The sequence below is a fragment of the Ursus arctos genome, unplaced genomic scaffold, assembly GCF_023065955.2.
Source record: "Ursus arctos isolate Adak ecotype North America unplaced genomic scaffold, UrsArc2.0 scaffold_2, whole genome shotgun sequence".
NCBI lineage: Eukaryota > Metazoa > Chordata > Mammalia > Carnivora > Ursidae > Ursus > Ursus arctos.
In genome coordinates, this window is record NW_026622874.1 from 26,363,791 (window position 1) to 26,378,817 (window position 15,027).

General features: G+C 35.6%; 1 protein-coding gene across 4 annotated transcripts in view; it reads right to left on the reverse strand.

Moving 5' to 3' along the window:
- The window catches only part of CEP350 (centrosomal protein 350), a 150,504-nt gene that overhangs the window by 68,656 nt on the left and 66,821 nt on the right, over nucleotides 1-15,027 (reverse strand). For all 4 annotated transcript variants that reach the window (XM_044387853.3, XM_026509152.4, XM_044387852.3 and 1 more), the window contains 4 exons: nucleotides 11,479-11,589; nucleotides 10,878-11,018; nucleotides 8,968-9,104; nucleotides 8,045-8,167 (listed from right to left, as the gene is read on the reverse strand). In XM_044387853.3, coding sequence (XP_044243788.2) covers nucleotides 8,045-8,167; nucleotides 8,968-9,104; nucleotides 10,878-11,018; nucleotides 11,479-11,589 — 512 coding nt within the window. The remainder of the gene's footprint in view (nucleotides 1-8,044; nucleotides 8,168-8,967; nucleotides 9,105-10,877; nucleotides 11,019-11,478; nucleotides 11,590-15,027) is intronic.

Below are 15,027 nucleotides of genomic sequence, written 5' to 3' on the forward strand. Positions count from 1 at the left end.
TTTCACTCTTAAATAGTCATAGTAAGCAAGCACTATTCTCAGGCTATCACTCCCCTTTTTTCTTTCATTTTAAAATCAATCTACTAGGAAAAGGGGCTTCTATTTGGCTGTTTCAACTTCCTTACTTTTCATCAACATCACAATTTATCACAATCTGCTTCAATCCCAACTACACTACTGGAATTGTTCTTTCAACCTCTACCTAAACTTGAATTCCCAAATCCAATGGATAATTTTTCTGCAACATTATATGGTTATATATATTATATATATCTCCTTTAAAAGCTCCATGTGCTTTAGCTAGTATAATGTGGATAAAAAATATTTAGGAACTCTGTATTATTCTTACAACATTTCTGTAAGAAATGTTGATATAATTTTGAAATTATGTTGATATATGATTTTGAAATATTATATATATTATATGATAGATAATTTTGAAATTATATCAAAATTACATGTTAAGTAAAAGACTTTCCTTTCTTATACTCCCTGTTTCTACTTTCACCTGCTTTTCTATCTCCCGAACCAGTTTTTCTGTTTCTTTCCTATTCTTTGACTTTTCCTGGCTTTCCTTAGAATGATGGTGATTCCCAGTGTTTTGTTTTTGGTCCCTTTCTCTTTTATGCTACATACTGTCCCTTGGCAATCTTATGCATCTCTGTAATTTAAACTACTTATCATTTAGATGGAACCTTAAATCTATATCAACTACTTCTGCCCCTCCCCTGACTTTAAGCCTTAAAAATTTCCAAATGTTTAGTGGACTTGTTTTCCTTTTTTTCTCTTTTTTAAAATTTTATTTATTTTTTTATTATGTTCAGTTAGCCAACATATAGTATATCAATAGTGCTCAGTGATTCATTAGTTATGCATAACATCAGTGTTTTCCTTCCTCCCCCTTTGCTTTCCTTAGTTTTTTCATTCATTTAAATATACATAGAGAGAGCCAATCACAAGCCATGTTTTGAGATCCTCTCCATAAGCTATCTCCTTTTCTGAAATGCCCTTCCTTCCCTGCCTGCCTATTTAAGACTGTTCTGCCTCCCTAATTTAAGACTCAGTTCAAGTATCATTTCTGCAAAGTGCTTGTGGATACCTTCTCCCACTCCCAAGGAAGGTTTGGTCACTTCTCTATCTGTGTTTATACTGTTTTTTTGTTATGTTTCTATAATAGTATTTATCAGAATATTATGCAATTATTTGTCTGGTTTAATAAATGTTTTGGAAAGTGCAAACCATATAATATAGCTATAAGTAAAAGATATAATGCAGGAGACAGCAAGCGCTTTGGAGTCTGAAGGATATGAGATTAATCTCAAATATTCCACTTAGCAGTTATGTGCCAATCATTCACTCAGTAAACATGTAGTAGACTGACTACTGTGTGCCAGGTATTTTGCTAAGTTCTGGGGATAGCAGTATAGCATGGCCCTCACTAGGATGGCTATAACAGAAAAGAGAGATAATAACAAATGTTGGTGAGGATGTAAAAAAAATTAATATTTTTAGTGGGAATGTGAAGTGGAGCAGCTGTTTTGGAAAAGTCTGGCAATTTTCCAAAACATTAAAGAGTTGTTATATGACCAAATAATCCCTCTTCTAAGTATATACCCAAAAGAAATGAAAACCTAAGTCCACACAAAAACTTGTACATAAATGTACATAGTAGCACTATTCACAATAGTCAAAAAGTAGAAGCAATTCCATGTCCATCAACTGATGGTAAATAAAATGTGGGATTACCATGCAAAAGAATATTCTTTGGCCATATAAAAGAATAACGTGTGATAGATGAACCTTAAAAACATTATGTTAAGTCAAAGAACCAGTCACAAAGGACCACACATTGTATGATGCCATTTATATGAAGTGTCCAAAACAGACAAAACCACAGAGAACAGATATACAAAGTAGATTAGTGGTTCCCAGAAGCTAGAGGAGAGAGGGCATAAGAAATGACTGCTAATGGGTACAGGCCTTCTTTTTTGGGGTAATGAAAATGAAGACCCCCAAAGAATTTCTAATGTAGTCTATAACTGACAAGTAAAGGAAGAGGAGATAGGAGGTGGTAAAGTCTCTAACAGTTATATATGGAGTGCTGTGGGACAGCACAGAAGGGATACCTTAAGCAGACTAGGGATAACACTGACTCTTGGAGGGGAGTAAAATAAACTAAATGAAACAGATGGGGGAAGGTCTAGGAAGAAGGTATATCTTGGAGGAGTCCAAGATGGCAGAGGAGTAGGAGACCTTAGTTTTGTCTGGTCCCAGGAATTCAGCTGGATAGCTAGCATATCATTCTGAACACCTGTGAACTCAACCAGAGATCAAAAAAAAATAGCTACAACTCCACAAATAGAAAAGCAACCACTTTCTGAAAAAATGACAAGATGGAAAAATTCACCTCAAAGAAGAGAACAAGAGGCAGTACTGACTGCAGGGACCTAATCAGTATGGATATAAGTAAGATGTTGGAACTGGAGTTCAGAATAACGATTATAAAGATACTAGCTGGGCTTGAGAAGAGCACAGGAAACACTAGAGAATCCCTATCTGGAGAAATAAAAGAATAAAATCTAGTCAAGTTGAAATAAAAAAAAAACATTAATGAGATGCAATAAAAAATATAGGCTCTAACTGCTAGGATAAATTAGGCAGAAGAGGGGAATTAGTGATACAGAAGAAAAAATGATGGAGAATAAAGAAGATGAAAAAAGAGAGAGAAACAACTACTAGATCACATGGGGGAGAATTTGAGAGATAAGTGATACCATATAATGAAACAATTTTAGAATAATTGGGATCCCAGAAGAAGAGGAAAGAGAGAGAGGGGGCGGAAGGTATATTGGAGCAAATTATAGCAGAGAACCTCCCTAATCTGGGTAAGGAAACAGTCATTCAAGTCCAGGAGGCACAGAGACCCCCCCACAAAATCAATAAAGATAGGTCGACACCTTGACATATAATAGTGAAACTTGCAAATCTCAGAAACAAAGAGAAAATCCTGAAAGCAGCTTAGAACAAGAGGTCCATTACCTACAAAGGTAGAAACATTAGACTGGCAGCAGACCTAACCACAGAGACCTAGCAGGCCAGAAAGGACTGGCATGATATATTCAGGGTGCTAAATGAGAAAAATATGTAGCCAAGAATTCTTTATCCAGCAAGACTGTCATTCAAAATAGAAGGAGAGATAAAAAGCTTCCAGGACAAACATAAACTAAAAGAATTTGTGATCATTAAACCTGGGATCCTTTAAGTGAAGAGAGAGTGCAAAAGTAACATAACCGGAAAGGAACAGAGATAATATACAGAAACAGTGATTTTACAGGTAAGAAAATGGCACTAAATTCATATCTTTCAATAGTTACTCTGAATGTAAATGGGCTAAATGCACAATCAAAAGACACAGGGTATCAGACTGGAAAAAAAAGCAAGACCCATCAATATGCTGTCTGCAAGAGACTCATTTTAGACCCAAAGACACCTTCAGAATGAAAGTGAGGGGGTAGAAACCATTTATCACGCTAATGGACATCAAAAGAAAGCTAGGGTAGCAATCCTTATATCAGACAAATTAAATTAGATTTTAAACCAAAGACTGTAATAAAAGACAGCAATACAAGCCTTTCTCAAGAATCAAGAAAATTCTCAAATATACAACCTAACCTTACACCTTAAGAAGCTAGAGAAAGAACAGCAAATAAAGCCTAAATCCAGCCGGAGAAGAGAATTAATAAAGATCAGAGCAGAAATCAATGAATTAGAAACCAAAAAAAAAAACAAAACAGAACAGATCAACAAAAGTAGGAGCTGGTTCTTTGAAAGAATTAATAAAATTGAAAACCCCCTGGCCAGACTTATCAAAAAGAAAAGAGAAAGGACTCAAATAAATAAAATCATGAATGAAAGAGGAGAGATCACAACTAACACTAAAGAAATACAAACAATTAAGAACAAACAATTAAGATATAAGAACCTATTATGAGCAATTATACGCCAACAAATTAGGCAATTTGGAAGAAATGGATGCATTCCTAGAGACGTATAAACTACCAGAACTGAAATGGGAAGAAAGAAAAAAACCTGAATAGACCCATAATCAGCAAGGAAATTGAAGCAATAATCAAAAATCTCCCAACAAACAAAAGTCCAGGGCCCAGGGGTTCCCCAGGGGAATTCTACCAAACATTTAAAGAAGAATTAATACCTATTCTTCTAAAGCTGTTTCAAAAAATAGAAATGGAAGGAAAACTTCCAAACTCTTTCTATGAGGCCAGCATTACCTTGATCCCAAAATCAAAGACCCCACCAAAAAAGGAAAATTACAGACCAATATCCCTGATGAACATGGATGCCAAAATTCTCATCAAGATACTAGCCAATAGGATCCAACAGTACATTAAAAGGATTATTCACCACAACAAGTGTGATTTATTCCTGGGCTGCAGAGGTGGTTCAACATCCGCAAATCAATGTGATGCACTACATTAATAAAAGAAAGAACAAGAACCATATGATCCTCTCAATAGATGTAGAAAAAGCATCTGACAAAGTACAGCATCTTTTCTTGATTAAAACTCTTCACAACATAGGGATAGAGGGAACATACCTCAATATCATAAAAGCCTTCTATGAAAAGCCCACAGTGAATATCATTCTCAGTGGTGAAAAACTGAGAGCTTTTCCCCTAAGGTGAGGAACACAGCAGGGATGTCCACTACACCACTGTTGTTCAACATAGTACTAGAAGCTAGCCTCAGCAATCAGACGACAAAGAGAAATAAAAGGCACCCAAATTGGCAAAGAAGTCAAACTCTCATTCTTCACAGATGACATGACACTCTATGTGGAAAACCCAAAAGACTCCACCCCAAAATTGCTAAAATTCACACAGGAATTCGGCAAAGTGGCAGGATATAAAATCAATGCACAGAAATCAGTTGAATTTCTATACACCAACAATGAGACAGAAGAAAGAGAGATTAAAGAACTAATCCCATTTAAAATTGCACCAAAAGCTGTAAGATACCTAGCAATAAACCTAACCAAAGAGGGAAAGGATCTGTACTCAGAAAACTATAGAATAGTCATGAAAGAAATCGAGAAAGACATAAAGAAATGGAAAAACCTTCCATGCTCATGGACTGGAAGAATAAATATTCTTAAAATGTCTATGCTACCTACAGCAATCTATATATTCAATGCAATCCCTATCAAAATACCATCAACTTTTATCATAGAGCTGGAATAAATAATCCTACAATTTGTGTGGAACCAGAAAAGACCCTGAATAGCCAAAGGAATGTTGAAAAGGAAAGTCAAAGCTGATGGCATCACAATTCCAGACTCCAAGCTATATTACAACACTGTAATCATCAAGACAGTACGGGACTGGCATAAAAACAGACACACAGATCAATGGAACAGAACAGAGAACCCAGAAATGGACCCTCAACTCTATGGTCAACTAATCTTCAACAAAGCAGGAAAGAATATCCTGGATGGATAAAGGACAGTCTCTTCAACAAATGGTGTTGGGAAAATTGAACAGCCACATGCAGAAGAATAAAAGTGGATCATTTACTTACAGCATACACAAAAATAGACTCAAAATGGATGAAAGACCCAGAAGTGAGATAGGAATCCATCAAAATCTTAGAGAAGAACACAGGCAGCAACCTCTTTGACCTCGGCCAAAGCAACTTCTTGCTAGACATATCTCCAAAGGCAAGGGAAACAAAAACAAAAATGAACTATTGGGACTTCATCAAGATAAAAAGCTTCTGCACAGCAAAGGAAACAGTCAACAAAACCAAAAGACAATCAACAGAATAGGAGAAGATATTTGTAAGTGTCTTATCAGATAAAGGGCTAGTATCCAAAATCTATAAAGAACTTATCAAACTCAACCCCCAAAGAACAAATAATCCAGTCAAGAAACTGGCAGTAGATATGAACAGGCATTTCTCCCAAGAAGATATACAAATGGCCCAGAAACACATGAAAAAATGCTCAACATCACTCAGCATCAGGGAAATACAAATCAAAAGCACATGAGATACCACCTCACACCAGTCAGAATGGCTAAAACTAACAAGTCAGGAAACGAGAAATATTGGTGAGGATCTGGTGAAAGGGGAACCCTCTTACACTGTTGGTGGGAATGCAAGCTGGTAGAGCCACTCTGGAAAACAGTATGGAGGTTCCTCAAAAAGTTGAAAATCGAGCTACCCTTCGACCCAGCAATTGCACTATTAGGTATTTTACCAAAAAGACACAAATGATCTGAAGGGGCACCTGCACCCCAATGTTTATAGCAACAGCCAAACCTATGGAAAGAGCCCAGATGTCCACTGATGGATGAATGGATAAAGAAGATATGGTATATACATACAATGGAACACTACTCAGCCATCAAAAAATGAAATCTTGCCATTCGCAGTGAAGTGCATGGAACTAGAGGGTATTAGCTAAGCAAAATAAGTCAATCAGAGAAAGACAATTATCATACGATCTCACTCATATGTGGAATTTAAGAAACAAAACAGAGGATCATAGGGGAAGAGAGGGAAAAATAAACAAGATGAAATCAGAGAGGGAGACAAACCATAAGAGACTCTTAATCACAGAAAACAAACTGAGGGTTGTTAGAGGGGAGGTAGGTGGGGGAATGGGATAACTGGGTGATGCACATTAAGGAGGGCACATGACGTAATGAGCACTGGGTATTAATGAGTGATGAATCACTGAACTCTAAATCTGAAATAGTACATTATATGTTAATTAATTGAATTTAAATTGAAAAAATAGAAGGTATATCATATGTAATGGCACAAAAGAGAGAGCATGGCTCTTTTATTAGAGAATTACATTGGAGCAGTTATAATTAGTGGAATATAAGAAGGGAAATGCCAAGAGACAGGGCTGGAGATGGACCAAAGCCTCAATAATAAAGGAACTTTCATGCTCTGAGTGGCTCTAAAGGAATACTGAAGGTTTCAAACAGGTGAATAACAAATTGGCTGGAAATTTTAGAAAAATCATTCTAGTTACCATGTGGTCAGTGAACAGATTGGGGAATGGTTTGGGAAGAGTTGGGAAAACTATGAGGAATCCCCTGTAGTGACCCAGCTGACGGCCTCAATGAACTAAGTGTCAGTATAGGTTAAATGAAAGTCACATAATTCCAGAGATAAAGTAGGTACTTAATACCCCATAGTAATGTTTTTTTTTTTTATAATGATTTTTTATTATATTATGTTAGTCACCATACAGTACATAGTAATGTTTTTTAGTCTCATGATTTAATTTTTTAAATGAGGTTTTACTTTGACAATGTAGGTATCCTAGTCTCATGATTTAATTTTTTAAATGAGGTTTTACTTTGACAATGTAGGTATCCTAGTCTCATGATTTAATTTTTTAAATGAGGTTTTACTTTGACAATGTAGGTATCCTACGTCTAAGAATGCTGGAAAAGGAGCTTCGAAAATCTTCTAATCCACGGACAGAACCATAATTGAAAACTACAGATGTTAATACCAAGCATTCAATGTCATGTTAATGACAAAGAATTCAATCTTCTTTTATAGTTATAAAAATTAGTACATACAGTAATAAGAAATATGGATGCTATAAGAGCAATGCACAATAAACATAGGCCTTGGAGCCAAATAAACCAAAGTTCAATTCCTTGGTGTGCTACTATCTATGTGACCGTGGCTGAGTTTCTTAGCAACTCCACAAGCCTCTGTTCCCTACTATAAAATGAGGACAGTATCTGTCTTGGAAGATTGTTGTGAAGATTAAATGCAGGAAAAAGAAACTGACACGGTGCTTGTACCAGGCAGGCTCTCAACAAATGGTAGTTACATTACTACGCAACAACTATTTTATAAATCAGCTAATCAAATACGGGAAGTCAGAACTTTGAAGGGAAGACACTATTTCATTTAAAGAAATGAGATTAAGAAGTTAAAAAAAAAAAGCAATGTTTAAGCCATTTATCACACTTTACTAAATCAAAGTGTTTTCTCACCTTCGATCACGATTCTTGTATCTTGAAGACTCAGAATAACTATCGTATGAAGGGGAATACTTCTGATGCTTTGATTCAAGGGTCCCTTCTTTACTCTGAGAGAGTGACACAGATTGACTTTTCCTACAAAGAGAATAAAAATTGATTAAACATTTAAAGTCTCTCATAACAGAAGGATTTTAAATGCCATTTAACATTAATATGAGATAAAATCTCGAATAAATAGAAGTTATGAAATCGCTATGATAAAGTATTTAAGAAAGGCATTCATTCATAGAAAAGAATATCTTTTGCTTTATGAGAAATAAACACAAATCACCCCAAGTATCAGTAAATGTGAATAAGGACTTAAAATCTATGAATTGGACAGCCAAAATGTGACGTAAAAAAATACACACAAACATGATCATATCACCCAGGCTGCCTAAAAAATTAATGACTTTTCATTGTTCCTAGAACAAACTCCAAAATCCTCAAGGTCTGCAATGTCCTACCATAATCTGATCCCTGCATCATCTCCTACCATTCTTCCCTTTGTTCTCTGCATCCAGTCACATTCTTCCCTCATTTTGTCTTCCCACCTTTGTATGTACTGACCTGCCTATTCTTTATCTGCTTTACATCACAGACTCCTTTTCACCCACTAGGTCTCCCCATAAACTTTCCTTCCTTGGGAAAATCTTCTCTGATGGTGCTGTACTCCCAGGCTATCCAAATTCCTTTGTTATATATCTCAGTGATATATGCTCTTTCATAACACTTGTCTCAGTTTGTAAGTGTTCATTCACTTAAGTGAATATTTGATTACAATATCGATCTTTCCCACTACACTGTATGCCCATAACTATATTCCCAGTACCCACAACGGTGCCTGGGATATAGTAGATACTCATTGCATATTTGCTGAACGACTGAATATTAACCTATCCATTTCAGCTCTGGTCCTCAGCTGTTTCACAAAGTCTGGAGCATGCTGTCGTTGGTGGTCATATAGCGTTGCCAGGGGAGCTCCTGAAGCAGTGATGGCATCTGAGATATGAGCTCGAGTCAATTCTGCCATCTAAATAAGAACACACACAAGGCAAAAGTAGATGTGAAAAAAAAAAATCAAAGAAAACTGAGAAGTAGCACAGTGTCTTCGAAAGATCACTGTATTAAGAGCAAGTAAATTCTGACATAATAGGTAAAACACTGTGGGTAAGGCATTTAGATTCTTTAAGTCTCAAAAGCTTCCTTATAAAAATAAAGAGTTGGATGGACCATATGATTTCTAAGGTTTCATCTAGCTATAGCAACCTATGAATTAAAGCAAAATCTTCAAGTCATATAATAAGCCATAATAAACCAAAAATAAATCTTCTTTAAGAATCAACTCCTTACTACTTCCTATATCTGTTTTCTGACCTACAATGTGAGGTATTTTCCCTACTCTTAGCCACTACCGCAATTGCTGCATTATCATTCAATCACTGCCTTGATGACTTGAAGTGTTTTTGAAATCTTTGTTAATGTTGTCTGAAATTTTCTTAAAAGAATCTATGCTTATTGGCACAATCCCACAGTACCCAACCCAGTAGGTTCCTGGCTTCTTAATATCAATAACAAAATCATTTCATAAACAATCCTAAATTGTACCTGCTAAAAGAAACTGAAACTATATCTACAGATTATGATATCCCATATTTAGACAACAGTAAAACTATCTCTGGCTTTATCCTTGGTACAGAAGACAAGACACTAACGTCACTGTAGGTGAAAAGGAACCATCTTCACACAAAGCAGATCAGTGGCTTCCTGGGACCGAAGATGGACTGGATAGGGGCATGAAGAAACTTTTTAGTGTTGGAAATACAGTTGACCTCTGAACAACATGGAGGTTAGGGGTGCCAATCCACAAGCAGTCGAAATCCGTGGATAACTTCCAATTCCCCCAAAACTGAACTACTAAATAGCCTACTGTTCACTGGAAGCCTTACCCAAAACATAAACAGTTGATTAACACTTATCTTCTACATTATATGTATTTTATACTGTATTATTATAATAAAGTAGGCTAGAGAAAAGAAAATGTTATTAAGAAAATCCTAAGGTGGGGCGCCTGGGTGGCACAGCGGTTAAGCGTCTGCCTTTGGCTCAGGGCGTGATACCGGCATTATGGGATCGAGCCCCACATCGGGCTCCTCCACTGTGAGCCTGCTTCTTCCTCTCCCACTCCCCCTGCTTGTGTTCCCTCTCTCGCTGGCTGTCTCTCTGTCACATAAATAAATAAAATCTTAAAAAAAAAAAAAAAAAAAGAAGAAGAAAATCCTAAGGAAGAAAAATTACATTTACAGTACTATACTGTATTTGTAAAAAAAATCTGCATATAAGCAGACCCTCACAGTTCAAGCCCATGTTGTTCAAGAGTCAATTGTATTCTATTTCTCAACTATGGTGGTATTTGTAAGGATGGACAGACAGATAAGAAAAGACACAGAAATATGTAGATATGGATAACTATCTCTGATTAGATACCTGTATCTATATATTTGTCAAAACTTATCAAACAATATACTTAAAATGGATATATTTTATTGTTTGTAAATTATACATCAATAAAATCAATATATCTTTTAAAAGGGCGGACATTTAGAGCTCTTCTCCATCTTTTTTTCCGCCTCTGTATCACTCAGATTTACAACATCCTGTAATAAACGGTGCCTCTTAATTCAATAGCGTATGGCTCCCACTGAGAGTCACTAATCAAAAGTACGTATTTACTAGATATTAGAAACTGCTAAGACCAAATCTACTCAGACTGACTAAAAAGAAAAGGGTTTTTCAATGGCCTTACTTCACAGATTTGGCGAGCTGCATCTGTGGTGAGGCGAGCAGTGTCTGCTTGGTGAGTGGCTATTTTACAAGTTGCTTCCTGCAGGACCTCATTTGCTTCCCTTTGTGATTTGACCACCTGCTGTAAGGATTCTGCATGGACCTGAAAATAAAAGGGAGTAAAAAGAGAACTTCTGTTATGTCTCAGTCTCTCCCCACCCCAAATTAGCTTTAATTTTAAAATTGTGTCATGGTTCAAATGCCTTGTAAAACAACACACTTGACTATTACCTAGATTTCATGTCTTAAAATCTAGAGTTTAGAGTCTTAAAATTCCTGCAGGAGTTTAATTTTTAACTCCACCATTCACAAGTTGATGTTTCTTTAGACAAGTAACTACTATGTACCTCAGCTTCCACTTCTCTAATTGGGGATAAATCTTGACTAACTTAACTCACAGGATGGCTACAAGAGTCAAATGACATGAAATTAACGCACATGGCATAATGTACTAAAGCATTATTATATCTTTTTTACTCCTATATAATTAAAAGAATACTAAAGTGATTTCAAAGATACAAATTTAGATTTAAAGAACCAGTGCCTGCTGCAAACATAAGTACCTGAGCTGCTTTGTTTCGGGTTTCTTCTAATTGTCTCTGACACTCCAAAGCCTCTTGTTCAGCCTTCAATTTCAAAAGGGCCAGGTCTCTTTCATGGCGTTGCTGCTGTGCCTTCAAAAATAAAAAAAAAATCATTAACTATGAATTCTAAGATACTAAACCATTTTAACACAGTGACGATATTACCCATAACACTATTTTCCTAACGTTATTTTTTTTTTGAAGCAACCAGTTAAAACTTAAAGGAAAGACAGCAAATAGGATAGTCCTAAATTGTTTATCAAAATATTTAATGACCACCTACTATGTGTCAAATAATGTAGTAACATAAAAAATTTCCAAGGCATACAGGACTAAGAACTCATAACAAAAAGCTAGTTTTATGGGGCGCCTGGGTGGCACAGTGGTTAAGCATCTGCCTTCGGCTCAGGGCGTGATCCTGGCGTTATGGGATCGAGCCCCACATCAGGCTCTTCCGCTATGAGCCTGCTTCTTCCTGTCCCACTCCCCCTACTTGTGTTCCCTCTCTCGCTGGCTGTCTCTCTCTCTGTCAAATAAATAAAATATTTAAAAAAAAACTAGTTTTAAAGCAAAAGCTACAGTACCTAATTCTTTAAAAGAGATTAAGATGTCCTACATGTAAAAATAAAGAGAACACTTCGCAACTCAGAATTTTAGGAATCCTTTATTTTGGCTTTACAAAAGTAGTTTCATGAAAATATTGCCCCAGACAATAGCTAAATCGTGGAAGGAGCCGAGATGCCCTTCAACAGATGACTGGATTAAGAAGTTGTGGTCCATATATACAATGGAATATTACTCAGCTATCAGAAAGAACGAGTTCTCAACATTTGCTACAACATGGACGGCACTGGAGGAGATAATGCTAAGTGAAATAAGTCAAGCAGAGAAAGACAACTATCATATGATTTCTCTCATCTATGGAACATAAGAACTAGGATGATCGGTAGGGGAAGAAAGGGATAAAGAAAGGGGGGGTAATCAGAAGGGGGAATGAAACATGAGAGACTATGGACTATGAGAAACAAACTGAGGACTTCAGAGGGGAGAGGGGTGGGGGAATGGGATAGGCTGGTGATGGGTAGTAAGGAGGGCACGTATTGCATGGTGCACTGGGTGTTATACACAACTAATGAATCATCGAGCCTTACATCGGAAACCGGGGATGTACTGTATGGTGACTAACATAATATAATAAAAAATCATTAAAATAAAATTTAAAAAAAAAAAAAGAAAGAAAATATTGCCCCAGAAAAGATCTCCTTCTCACTAGGACCCTTTCTTTCCACTATTTCATACAATGCTATCAGTCAATTTATATTTTTTCACTTCTTTGGAATAGTGGTAAATACAGGTTTTCTAAGGTAGAAAGGCTGTATATAAAGTTATATAATGCCCCGTAAAAATCTGGAAGCCCAGAATTATAATGTATCCCTAAAATGGTAGAAAATCTCAGTGCTATTTTGAATTTCAAGGCAATGGCCACTGCAATGGGACCATTTCTCCAATCCAGTGATTTTTAACCAAATTGTTATAAGTCCCTCCCCAGTCTCCATCAGGGAGACTTAGAAATGTCTGGGAAGTTTTTGCTGTCATAATGACTGGACAGCAGTACTGTTAATTATTGGGAGAGGTGCAGGAATGCTCAACTCCTTGCAAAGTATGGGATAGTTCCACACAAAGAATGATCTTAAGGTATTCTGGGAAGAACAAATGCAAAACAAAATTGAGAAAAAATTATTTACAACAGCATCATGAGACATAAAATATTTAGGAATAAATTTAAAAATGTGTAAGATCTCTACACTGAAAATTACATTGCAGAGAGAAATATTTTTAAAACCTTAATAGAAAAAGGTATCATGCTCACAAATTGAAAATGCCATATTGTTAAGATGTAAATTCTCCCCCCAAACTGATCTACAGATTCAACGCCAGTCATATCAAAATTAATAAAAACAAAAAACCAGGTCTTTTTTTTTTTTTTTTGTAGAAGCTGACAAACTAATTCTAAAAGTTACACAGAAATATAAAAACCTAGAACAGACAAAACCGCCTTGAGAAAGAATAAAGTGGAAGTAATTACACCCTGATTTCATGACTCACTCTAAAGACATGGTAAAATAGTACGGTATTGGCATTTAAGGATAGACAGATTAATGGCAAAGAATAGAGTCCAGAAATAGACCTCCATATCAGTGATTACTTAATTGTTGATAAAGGTGCCAAGGTAAGTTAAGTCTTTTTAAGAAAATGGTGACGGAATAACTGAAAATCCAGATGGAGGAAAAGATGAACTTCGGTCCCTTCTTCACATTCCAAGTAACTACGAGGCTTACACACTTAAGTATAAAAGCCAAAACTATAAAGCTTTTTAGAAAAACATAAAAGAATATCTTTGTTAAAGTATCTTAACATCTTAGGGCAGGCAAAGATTTCTTAGAAAACAAAAGGCACTACCATAAAAGAAAAAAATTAAAAACTGGATTTTATTAAAATGAAAATATTCTGCACTTAAAAAGATAGACTTGAAAAATGAAAAGACAAAAAAACTTTTTTTAAATTAAAAGGCAAGCTAAGGACTGGGAAAGAGTATTTGAAATATACCTGAAAAGGACTTGTTTCTAAGATATGTAAAGAACTTTACAATAAATAAAAGATATACAATCCTATTATGAAATAGGCAAAAAATCTGAACATTCACAAAAGATGATGTAATAAGAATGGTCAGTAAATACACAAAATATTATCAACCTCATCAGCCATAAAAGAAATGCAAATTAAAACCACAATGAGATAGTATTTCACATTTACTAGAATGCCTAAAATACCAATGATAGCAAAAATGTGGAGCAACTGGGACTCTCACAGATTGCTGTATGAGTATAAGATAGTATAACTACTTTGGAAAACAGTATACCAGTTTCACATAAAGTGAAGCACATGCTTTTACTTGACCCAAGCAATTACACTCCTGGGTATTAAAGAAAAAAAAATGAAAACATATGTTGAACACAGAGTTGTAAAAATATTCATAACAGGAATATTAATAATAGCCAAAAACTGGAAACAATACAAATGTACATCAAGAGGAGAAGGGATAAACAAATTGTGTTATACTGATCAATGGAATATTACTCAGCCAAAAAAACAACACGAACAAAACAATGGATACAACAACATGGATGAATCTTAAAAACATTACGCCACATAAAATTAGCTAAACACAACAAAGTACAAAGTATCTTTCCATTTACATGAAGTTCTGGAACAGGCAAAAAAAACTATGGTGGTTAGGAATCAGACTAGTAATTGCCTCTGGGAGAGGGGATTAACTGAAAAGGTCTGTGGGTGAACTGTCTGAAGTGACAGAACTGTTCTATATTTTGATTAGGGTTGTGGTTACATTGATCAAAACTCATCAAACTATGCACTTAAAATCTGTGTATTTTATTATATGTAAACACCAAGGGGGTTTTGGAGGGTTTTTTTTGTTTTGTTTTGTTTTTTTTTTTGGTTTTTTAAAGA